General features: G+C 43.7%; 1 protein-coding gene across 1 annotated transcript in view; it reads right to left on the bottom strand.

The window, feature by feature from the left end:
• The window catches only part of DNHD1 (dynein heavy chain domain 1), an 81228-nt gene that overhangs the window by 41455 nt on the left and 27590 nt on the right, over positions 1–12183 (bottom strand). The window contains 3 exon segments of the mRNA XM_049891387.1: positions 49–206; positions 4172–4415; positions 4507–4772. Of these exon segments, the coding sequence (XP_049747344.1) occupies positions 49–206; positions 4172–4415; positions 4507–4772 (668 nt within the window).

Below are 12183 nucleotides of genomic sequence, written 5' to 3'. Positions count from 1 at the left end.
GGGACGGGCCCTGGATAAGTGAGGCAAGCTGGGTGCGGGAGAGCCCACCTTCTGGGAGCACCGTGCGATGGCATCAATGTCCGAGTTGATGGTTTGGAAGATCTGCATGAAATCTGTGAGCTCCGCCATCAGCTGCTGAGAGCGGCGCCAACACTCGTCTTGCACCTGTGCGAGAATGTCCTTCCTGATGTTGTCCAGCTTGGATTCTGGAGACAGGAAAGGGTTAGGTGTTAGGGGATACATGAAAAGAAGAGGTACTGGGAGAATGCTTGGGGTCTAGAGGGGGAGAGTGGGAGTGGAGCTTAAAAGAAAGTCAGTCCATGAATTTGTTCTGGGGCTCCAGCTCAGTGTCCAGTCAGCTGCTATGCCCTGAGGCCTGGGCTGTGCACCAGTAGACAAGAGTGAATGGGTGCGACAGAAAGTATCCCTGCCTTCAGAAGCTCACAATATGGTGGCAGAGACAGACATATAAATGGACACTCACAAACCAGTGTGATAAATGCCCTGCAAGTGCCCAGGAGCCCTCGACCTGGCACAGCGAGGAGAGGCCTGCAGAGGCTGGAAAAGGCCTCCTCAGAGAGGGGGACATCGGAGTTGAGTATGTTGAGTACTTAATGCTCAAAGGCACAAAGGCCTGCCAAGTAGATAAAGCAGCATGTGCAAAGGCATGGAAGTGACATGGCCATGAATAACAGGATGCCCTAACAGAGGTGGGAGATTTCTGTTTGGGGAGTCTTACTGCCTATGCTTTTGTAGAAGAGGTGCCAAGAAGTGGCTATAATCTGTCTTTTGTTTTTAAGCATTAAAGGACAGAACCTATCAGTTGGGTATGGGGCTAGAAGATAATCCTGGAAGCTTCCTTTGGTGATGTGTACAATTCTGTTGTCCTAGAGGGTGATATGATATTTCATCAAATCTAAGACACCACTAACTATAAGAAGCACCATTATTTTATATACCACTAAAAAAGAGAAAAATGATGCTATCTAAACTCCGGCATGCCACCAATCATGGCCTCTTGGGTTCAGAGATGTTAAAATAAGCACAGTACAGTGAAATACAGTATAGAAATATAGTATACAGTACGCCATGAAATATAGTATAGGGTGCTTACTACATGCCAGGCACTGTTTCAGGTACTTTACCTCTACGCTCTCATTTAATCCTCACAAAACCACTTTGAGGTTGATACTATTGCTGTCCCTATTTTATAGGCAAGAAAGCTGAGGCTCAGAGAGATTTAAGTAATTTGATCAACTCCAACAGTTAATATATGGCAGAGGAAGGATTCAAACTTAGGCAGCCTGGTGCCACTCTGTCATATTTTCTGTTTTGAGGTATGAAAAGTAAATCAGCCTATCCCCTATGGGCATCCTTGCAATTAGAAAGTGGGAGAGTGAGTTGCAAAGGTAGATAACTGAGACATATTAGAGACACTGGAGACATAATTGAGACACTTTTGGAGCCTTGAAGGACCTGTCCAAGAGGACTGAGCACTAAGAACAGAGACTGAGAGAGCCCAGGGAGAGGGAAATTACCGAGGGGCGCCCTCAGTTGAACAGAACACTGAGGATGTTGAACTCATCTTTAACGCTGCTCTTTTTGGTGCAGCAGCATCAGGCAGATGAAGGCAGACAGGAACTCAACAGCGACACTGTGTGGTAAACCCAACCCAGGGCCGTCTAGTATCAAGCAGCAATGGCAATAAAAAAATATATATAGATGCATAAAATATCAGGGTTCCTGGCGATTGGAAGTTGGAGATGGACTGGGAAACAGATTTGAGAGGTATTTAGAAGGCAGAAGAATGGAAAGGACTTGGCAATAGGTTGAATGTGGCAGGGTTAGAAAGATGAAGGAGTAAAAAGCGACTCCAGGTTTCTGTTGAGACCAAATGACCAGAGGGGATAATTATGCTGTTCACTGTTGAAGGGAGCTAGGAAAAAGAGGAACAGAGCTGCAGGATAAGAAGATAAAACTAGATCAGTGAGAAGGATGAAACAAGACAGAGGGAGATGAGGTTAAATGAAAAAATTATTAAGCATCTATTGCATGCCAGACTCAATGTTAGTACTACGAAGAATATTCTCACTATAATAGTTAAGAGTTCGGCTGCTAACCAAAAGGTTGGCAGTTCGAATCTACCAGCCACTCCTTGGAAACTCTATGGGGCAGTTCTACCCTGTCCTATAGGGTAACTCTGAGTCGGAACTGACTCGATGGCAACGAGTTTGGCTTTATAACCCTATGAGTAAGGTATCATTAAGCTCATGTTACAAATTAAAAAAGTGAAGTTCAGTAATCTGCAGTCACAAAGCAAGTAAAAAACAAACCCTGTACTTTTCTCTCTCTATCTGCTCCTCTTAAAGAGGTCAGCTTATCCTGGCCTAAGGAGCAAGGACCTAACAAACTAGAAAAAGAACACAGACTTCCAGAACAGCAGTAGAGCGAAGCCCTCCCAAAACAGAGCCAAAAAGAAAGCAGACAAATCAAAGGTGCTCCCTGTTTCTGCCTTGCCAACCTGGACCCCCGTACGTATGGGAGGGGAGGGTGGGGGAAAGAGCGGGGAGTTTTTGTGGCCCATAAGACACCTTATGAGGCATATATTTTGTCTGTGAGCAAAGGCAGGGGCAGGCAGACACTTTGAAGCAAACTCTTTTCAGGACCCAGTTCCAAGGCCTCCCACCTTCAGCAGGTTCTGGCGGCGGGCAGGGGTGGGGTGGGGTGGGTGGAGGGTCCAATAGTATCTAGTCTCTGTAGGAAGTGGACACTATTGGTGCTGCCAGCCATGAGGGTTAATGAGGAAACTGAATAACCTCTCTGTATCCTAGAAGAACAAATCACGGGCTTACAAGTCTACTTCACCATAATCCTCTCCAAGTCCAGCTCCTTACCTAATACACAACATCATAAGACATCCTTCCCATGGGAAAGGAGAAAGAGACAAGAATGGACAAGACTGGATCTTGAACCAGATTTCTCTGAAACCCTTGGATACCAACAACTGGGCCCTGGCCTAGTGGGGGTCAGTATTGGCAAGAAGAGACCACCCTGTAGTGTCTTCTTGTACTAACATGAGATAGTCACAATGACATGATATGCTGTGGCAGAAAGAGGGCCAAAGATAATGCTCCCAAGTGCCCCACAGCTCCCAAATGGCAGAGGATACAGAAGCTAGCCAAGAGCTGACAGCCAATAGGCCCAGATAGGTTTCCTGTGTTGAGGGGTGAATGACCCTGAAGCAGAAGCTGTGGGATGGTCAGCCTAAGACAGACTGGATGGAGGATTCACTAAAGCTCCAAGGATCTGCAACACTAGCAGGAGCCAGGGTGGGGTTGAGTCAGCAAAGGGAGATACTCTGGGCCCCAATTAAGAGAATACAAGCCAGTTACAGAAGCCCAGGACCCATCAGTATCAGAAGCAGTTATGTCAGGAGGGCAGAGATCAGGCAAGGACGCATGACACCTCAATGAGGGTCATAGGAGACAGCAAAGAAAAGCACACAGGCCAGGGGACGCTTCCCTTATGCCAGATGCCACCTTAGGAAGGAAAACAAGCAGAGAACACTTGAGAATAAAAACCGCTCAGAGCTGTAGTGTGAATTTTGAATTGATGGATACTCAAGGTAGACTGAATTAGACCAAAAGTGACTGCTATAAATGAAAAGTGCTCTCTTTAATTGGGAAGGTTATGCTTTTCTTTCATCATCAATAGAAGTTACAACTACAGAGCAAGACGGGATCGGTTAAAGACAATCTCGACTTCTTACACATCCAAATTGTAGTATACAGTTTGACTTTGCTACATGTGGGGAATGCAGCAATCCAGATTTCCAAGAATCTCTGTGCAGAAACTGAGCTCAACAGCACAGGCTAAGAAAGTTTTCAGTCACATTTGTTTTAAACTACTTCCACACCGTTAGAATAGAAAGTGTCACATGGCAGGGACACGATTCCTAAGGAGCACAGGGAATGACAGACTCTGTCTTCTGTAGTGACCACACAGGCTTTCGATTGTAAAAGAAAGGGCCTAGGGCCTGGAGCTTTGGGAGGCTCCATGGGTCCAGTGAGGGTCCTGCACCAAAGGTCCCTGAAGAATTTTCAGGCACAAGGAGGGCCGCATGGAGAGAGGTAAGGAAGGAACAAGGAAAGATAGGACGAACAGCACTCACCCATCTCTGCCTGTACCTCCCGGCAGCTCAGCAGCAGCAACTTGCCTTTTGTAAGCAACTCGATAGGCATGTTGGAGACACGGGCCTGCCAACCATTCAGGTGGCTCACCAGTGTTATGTAGTTCTTGATGGGGCAGCCTCTCATGGCCTCCAGCTGCTGAGACCCCCAGGCTTGCAGGAATTCATAAATGTCTGTTATCCAGTGATACTCCCTGCAGAATTCCTGCACCTCGCATAGCATGCCCTATAGGGCAGACAAGGAGCTTAGGGCAGAGGCAGATGGCTACGATGGGAGTTGATGGGTTTCATCCCCCTCCTCTAATGTCTGTTCTCACCTCCATCAGGGTCTGTTGAATAGTCACTGCCTGCTGGATTCGAGAGTTATTGTCTAGGTCCTCCTGCAGCTGCCTGTAATTGGAGGGCAAGTACTGGCCCCGAAGGCGGTACCCACGGACCTCCAGGGTTCCAGTATTTGGGAAAGACTTCCAGGGCCACACCAATCCAATATCCCGGCCACAGAAGATGCGCACAGCATCACTGGGCTGGCCCTGGAACTTGGATGTCAAGAATTTCGTGTTCAAGTTGTCCTCTTCATCTTCTGCTATTGGGGTACAAGCTATAATTATCAATAACTACCCTCCAGAGCCCATACACAACCTCCTTCTTCACCCTAAATATGTAAGCACACAACACACACATTCCCTGCTCCTGAGTGAGTTTACCCATACATCTACCTCACACACATGGAACAGCAGACCCACTGAGGCAAATAGGGCAATTAAAAAAAAAAAATTTTTTTTTATTAGGTAGAGAACAGAATTCACTCTAGTTAGTATAAGCAGGAAGGAAACTACTACAGCATATGAAGTAAGTTGCAGAATAATTGGGAAAGCTGGAAAAAAAAAAATAAGGCTCTCTGCCTAGTGAATTAGGATGTCAAGCCCACGCCGCCACCTATAAAAACACACTGCTGTGATCTGCACCAGCAAAATGGATGGCATATGCCCTGCCTCTCTCCTCTAAAAAACCCAAAAAACCTACTTAACTCAATTCTGAATTGAAGTCTCATGTAAATCTAATTGGTGGATTCTAAATCATGACGCCTAGCTGCAAGGGGGTCTGGGAAATGTAGTCTGTAGCATTCCAGCCTCCGCAGAACAGAAATACACACTGGAAGGAAGCGGGAAATGATGTTGAACAGGCCACTTCTCAGTACCTACCTTAAGGAAGATTCTTGAACCTGGCCTCCCTTTAAATTTTTTAGGAGCTGGTTCTATGCCAAGTTCAATATTTGTGTTACAACTTTGTACAAAAAGGGAAAAAAAGCACGAAAATTTTCAGTAATTAGATCCATACCACCAACACCTAAACAAGACTCAGTCCCCAGATCTCATCTACATCCACACACACTCTCTAGGAGGTCTCATCCTGTTTCATGGCTGTAAGTTCCAACTATTTTCTCCTGGATTTATGTCTCAAGCCCAGATCTCTCCTTGAGTTCAAATCCCATTCGAGCAACTGCCTACACCACATCTCCACTTGGATATCTAATAACCCCAACTTAACAGGACCAAAACTGAGCTCCTGATTTCTCCCCACAAAAATTGCTCCTCCTGCAATCTACTAATTTTAGTAAGTGGAAATTCAGTTCTTCCAGTTGCTCAACTCAGAAACTTTAAAGTCATCTTTGATTCTTTTGTCACATATGACACACCCATCCATCATCAAATCTTAGTGGCTCTACATTCAAAATACACACAGAATCCAACCAATTCTCACCAACTCTACTACTGCCCCGCCCCAGGCCAGGTCCACATCATCTCTCACAGTGTTACTGCAGTACCCTCCTAACTTGTCTCCCTGCTCTGGCCTTGCCCCCAACATCTAACAGCCTTTGTTCCACATAAAAGAATCATCTTTTAAAAGAACGCCAGAATGGGTTCTGGGAAGTTGGTGGTAGTGGCAGCATAGTTTTGAAATCTTCCAAATCCCCACAAATGACAGAGCAATTAGATAGCAAAACCAAAAATGTATGAATACCATTTTCAACAAAATGAGGACAAGGGATCCTCACAAACCCTAAAATACAAGTGGGTCAGGACAAACCACCAGTGATAGATTACCCAATAAGCAGGTATGCACAGGCTTACTTGTTCTTACTTACTAATCTGTAACACACAATTTCACCTGTTTTTCACTACATCAAAGATGTGGTGAAACCCATGTGAAATTGTGCACTACAGATTAGTAAAGTAAACACAATTAAGCCCATGCGTAACATGCTTACTGATTAGCCCACCCCTGCACTACTTACAGCCTCAAGACCCACATAGTATCATCATTTATGAGGAAGGAAAAACCCATTGTGTCAATTCCAATTCATAGCGACCCTAAAGAACAGAGTAGAACTGCCCCATAGAGTTTCCAAAGAGAGCCTGGTAGACTGGAACTGGCGACCTTTCGGTTAGCAGGTGTAGCTGTTAACCACTATGCCACCAGGGTTTCCTGTGAGGAAGGAAGCAGAGTGAAACAATGAGTCACCTGAGAGACCTGAGAATAGGAACTTCCAATACAGTCAGCAGGCATTTACTGGAAAGCAGAAGGCCAATTTGAGAACAGCTGATAAAACTGGAAGGGGTTTTGCCTGCTCCAATAGTAGGTGAAGTAAGGTCTTGTAGTGGGTTGAATTTTGTCCCCCATAAAGATATGTTCAAATCTTAACCCCTGGTACCTGTTAATGTGGCCTTATTTGGAAATAGGGTCTTTGTAAGATGTAATGAAGATGAAGTCATACTGTATTAGTGTGAGTCCTAAATCCAGTGATTGGTGTCCTTACGAAAAAGAGGAGAGGGCATGGAAACACACGTGCAGTCAGAATCCAAGGCTGGAATGACACAGTTACAAGCTAAGGAATGCCAAGGATTGCTGGAAACCACCAGAAGCTAGCAGGAGGCAACAAAGGATTCCTCCCCTGGAGCCTCTGGAGGGAGTATGGCCTTGCCAACACCTAGATTTTGGCCTCCAGAGCTGTGAGAGTACAAATTTCTGTTTTAGCTGTCTAGTTTGTGGTATAGCAGCCCTTGGAAATGAGTACAGGTCTATAGGGCAGAAGTAGTCTATGCGTTATAGGCTCTTGAAACTAACCAGCCAGGTTCCCTTCTGCAACAGGGCTCAGCACTAAGGAAAAGCTGCTGGGAATAGAATAAATACTGAGCAGAACAGAAGCAATAAAGAAAAAGAAAGAAAAGTTCCAGATAAAGTGAGGGAGGGAAAGAGAAACCAGAAAGTAAGCCACTATTTTTTGAGCACTACAGAAAAACAATAGAAAAGGTAACTGAGGCATTAGAAAACTATTCTGAGCTAAACCTCTTTCCAAAAGTTCAGGGAAACTAATTTTTCTAAAATAAGCAATGAAAAGTACCAATACCAAACCCCATACATAGCTATTACAAGAAAAAAGAGAATAAGGAATAGAAATAACATGCACAGAGACAAAGAAAGCATTTGGGAATTAGATCAGAACTCTATCCCACCATTTCAAAGAAACTAAAAAAATTAGGAAAATTATATGTCATGAAAGAACAACACATACCAGAATTAGAAAAGCTCAGAAATTATGTGGCAGGCTCAGGAAAGAATTAGAAATAAAGGAAAGAAAAAAAATCATTTCAGAATAGAAACTTAAAGAGGAACATGAGATACATATATATTTACCCCAATTTAAAAAAAAAACCCAAGGGAAGAAAAAATAGGGTCGCTATGAGTCTGAATCAACTTGAGGGCACTGCATTAATCCAGCCCTCACGCTGAAAAACAATCATTTCAAAGGATGGTGCAGAAGCTTCTAGCCACCAGCAGAGGGCAAAATTATCCCTGTGTTAAAATGAGCTTGATTATAATAGGGCTGTTCATATACCCTTGCTGAACTTTAGTTACATCACATGTAAAATGTACATAAACCATTATTGCCTAATAAAAAAGGAACGTAAGAGCAAATAAATAATGCTTTAAGAGAAACAAAAGGTGAAAAGAAGGGTAATTATAAGAGTAAAAAAAGAAATAGATTTTAAAAAAAGGTCTCAAGAGAAACGGACTAATATTAAGAGACAGGTAATTATTATCCAAGAGCTATGTATGGCTGCTAATCAAAAGGTTGGCAGTTTGAATCCACCAGGCGCTCCTTGGAACCCCATGGGGCAGTTCTACTCTGTCCTATAGGGACGCTATGAGTAGGAATCCCCTCCACGACAATGGGTTTTTTTTTTTTTTTTTTTAATACAGACAACAGGAGCCCTGGTTGCACAGTGGTTAAACATTTAGCAGCTAACCAAAAGGTCAGCAGTTTGAATCCACCAGCTGCTCCTTGGAAACCCTATGGGGCAGTTCTACTGTGTCCTATAGGGTTGCTATGAGTCAGAACTGACTCAACGGCAATGGTTTTTTGTTTTTGTTTTTAATATAGACAACGGGTCCTTAAAGAAAAAAGCCAATGCAAGGGAAGAGAGCAAATACCAAAATCTTTAATTCAAAAAGTAAAATTAATTCAAGAAAACTTTCCTGAAATATAAAAGATTTAAAACTGCATTTTGAAAGAACATACCTGGGAATATATCTGAGACTACTGCCCCAAATGTTCAATACCAAGACATACTCTAGTAAAATTAATGGATTTCAAGGAAAGAGAAAAAAAAAATAGGCATCTAGGCAAAAAGAGAAAATGGTTTATAAAGGAAAGAAAATTAGCTTCTCATCAGACTTCATGATAGCAACTTTTAATGCCAGAAGAAAATGGAATAACATATTTAAGATATGCAAGGAAAAAGAATGTGAGAGAATAATTTTATATCCAGCAATACTATCAAAGGTACAGTTATCGCTATGTAAGAACTTGGGAATTACATTCTCACAAGCCTTTCCGAGGAATCTAATAGAGAATGAGCTTCAGACAAAATCACTAGAGGGACACTAACATAAGGACTGCTGGCAAGCATTAAATATATTGTTAGTTGTCACACTAAGATTAAGTGAGAGTTAGAAGGGAGAGAGTATAGTATGAAACGATGATGTAGAGAGTGCTGGTGATTATCTTGCTTGCCAGATGGAGAGAGACCATCAGAGGAATGGAACTCTGGAAGGCATATTTGTTGACTACCCAGTAGCTATCATCCCCCTCTCCCTTCTTGAGTTGGTAGATCCCATTCTTTCAAGACAAACTAAAGATTTCAGTCACTTGGTTTCCCCACCTTTCTTGTAGCTAGAGGTAGGCACATGACCTAGAGTTTGCCAGTGAGATGTAAAAGTGAGTGTGCTGGGAATTTCTGGAAAAGATTTCCTTTTCTGATAAAAAGTGAGAGTCAGGCAAGGTGAGCTCTCTTGCCAACCTTATCTTCCCTTGTTCTCCTGATTTTGCTTGAGAATGGGATGCTTGGTGCTGCAGGTTGTCTTGTAACTATGAGGCAATAAGCCTGAGGATGAAAAACTACTTGATTGTAGCCTCCCCCATCACACATACCCTTCTGAAAGGATTGGCCCTCATCTATAGCTAAAAGGAGGCAGGAGTGAAGGAAGGATATAAAGAATCTGGCACTTGATGTTTTTGAACCACTGAACCAACTCTGGAGCCATCTGCCTATAGACTTCTTGTTAAGTGAGATAATTGTTTTATTGTTCAGGCCACTGTTAGGTCTTGATTCTTCCAACTGAAAGCCTTCTCAGTGATTCAAAATCTAAACAGACAAGCAAAGTTAAGACACTAAGAGAGAGAAATAAAGTCCTGGTGACCTTGCCTGAGCCCTGAATCCAGTTGAGCCTAAACCCAGCTGCATCCATGGACTTCCTAGTTATGTCAGCCAATAAATTTCCCTTTTTGCTTACCCAGTTTTGACTTAGGATTATGTAGCCCCAAGCCAACTTGGACATTCAGGCTCACATAATAGATGCTTATAGCCAAGAACAAGCATAACTGAAGATGGCAGCCTTCTTAACCATACATACCCTTCTAAAAGGATCTGCCCTTGCCTCTAGCTAAAACCAGTTAATTTACATCATGATCCATTCTCTTTGCCATAACTTAAGAACACACAATTAAAATCCATAGGATAGGAGGGGCGGAGCAAAGATGGCAGAATAGACAGACGCTTCCAGTGAGCCCTCCTTACAACAAAGACCAAAAAAAAAAAAAGTGAAATGAATATATTTGTGACAAGCTGGGAGCCCTGAGCATCAAAGGCAAGCTTAGACAACGAACTGTGCGGCAGGGGGAGGAAGAGACCGTTCAGAAGTGGAGAGGCATTACTGGACCTGAATCGCGGGGAGCCCTCAGGCACCATCCCCGGAGCAGCGGCGGTGGTAGGCAGGTACTAGTGCTCGGCCACGCTTTCCTCAGGGAGAAGCAGCCCAGCCGCACAACCTACTCACACCTAAGGAACCTGAAAAGAACGGCGCTCTCTGCAAAAGCTAAGTACTTGCACGTATTTTACCGTGCTCCCCACCCCTCCCCCCCAAGCCCCAAGCCAGCTTCCACAGCTGAATCCCTGGGCCTGAGATAGGGCCTGTTGAGCACCTAGAGCAATCCTCCCAGCCTTGGGGAAGGAAAAAAATTGCAACTGGGGGGAAAGATAATTTGCTAGCTCCATTAACCAGAGAAGCTCAGGACAGAAGTGGCTCCTGTCCAGGCATAAACCATCCGTGGACCTTGAGCACCTTTCCCTTCTGCATGGACCTGTGTGGGGCTATTTCAGGAGAATAGGCCCTTGTTGGAAAACTCCAACCATTTCAGCTGTACGGTGGAGAGGTGGGTGTTTGAAGTTTGACATTGCTTTGCCTATTAAACAAGGTCCTCACCTACCCACATCAGGGACCTAAGGAATGGTAGCTCCACTCAGGTCACCCAGCCATCTGCGAAAGGGGTTCCAATGCTAACTGGTACCTCCAAGTCCTTACAACCAAAAACTTTGGGTGCCCATGGTCCTTCTGCAGGACCCACCCACCACCATGCTCTAGGGAACAGGGACACACTTTCCTCAGAGACACTCAGGGGTTGGTTCTCAGCACCCTGCCTTGCTCAGAGCATGACCCCCTGCTGCAATCAGATACTGGTATATACTCCAATCGCCCTTGCCCCTCTGAGACTGTAGGACAGAGCCTGTACCACACACTTGATGATCAGCTACCTGGAAACCTGAGCTGAAGTCAATGAAGAAAACTGAATGGACCCCTAGACTGATATACCTGATAACAGCTCTAGCCATCTGGGAACAGGACACCAGAGCTCCAAAGGCAAAAACAATCAAGCTAGCTCACTCAAGCAACCCACAGGGGTATACCAAAACAAAACAAAGCAAGCATAAACTAATACAATAACTTATAGATGGCTCAGAGACAACAGTTAATATCAAGTCACATAAAGAAACAGACCATGATCACCTCAAGAGCCTCTCAAAACAAAGAATCCAGGGATCTTCTAGGTGAAACTGCATTCCTGGAATGACCATGTAGAATACAAAAGTTTAATATACAGAACCCTTTAAGACATCAGGAAGGAAATGAGGCAATACGCAGAACAAGTCAAGGAACACACAGATAAAGCAATTGAAGAAATTAGAAAGATTACTCAGGAACATAATGAAAAGTTTAATAAGCTGGAAAAATCCACAGACAGCAATCAGAAATTCAGAAGATTAACAATAAAGTTACAGAATTAGACAACTCAATAGAAAGTCAGAGGAGCAGAATTGAGCAAGTAGAAGCTAGAATTTCGGAACTAGAAGATAAATCACTTGGCACTAATATATTCGAAGAAAAATCAGATAAAAGAATTAAAAAAAAATGAAGAAACCTTAAGAATCATGTGGGACTCTATCAAGAGAAATAACCTACCAGTGATTGGAGTACCAGAACAGGAAGGGATAAAAGAAAATACAGAGAGAATTGTTGAAGATTTGTTGGCAGAAAACTTCCCTGATATTGTGAAAGATGAGAAGATATCTATCCAAGATGCTCATCGAACTCCA

This window comes from Elephas maximus, chromosome 7, assembly GCF_024166365.1.
Source record: "Elephas maximus indicus isolate mEleMax1 chromosome 7, mEleMax1 primary haplotype, whole genome shotgun sequence".
Lineage (NCBI taxonomy): Eukaryota > Metazoa > Chordata > Mammalia > Proboscidea > Elephantidae > Elephas > Elephas maximus.
This window is presented reverse-complemented; position numbering and strand designations above follow the sequence as displayed.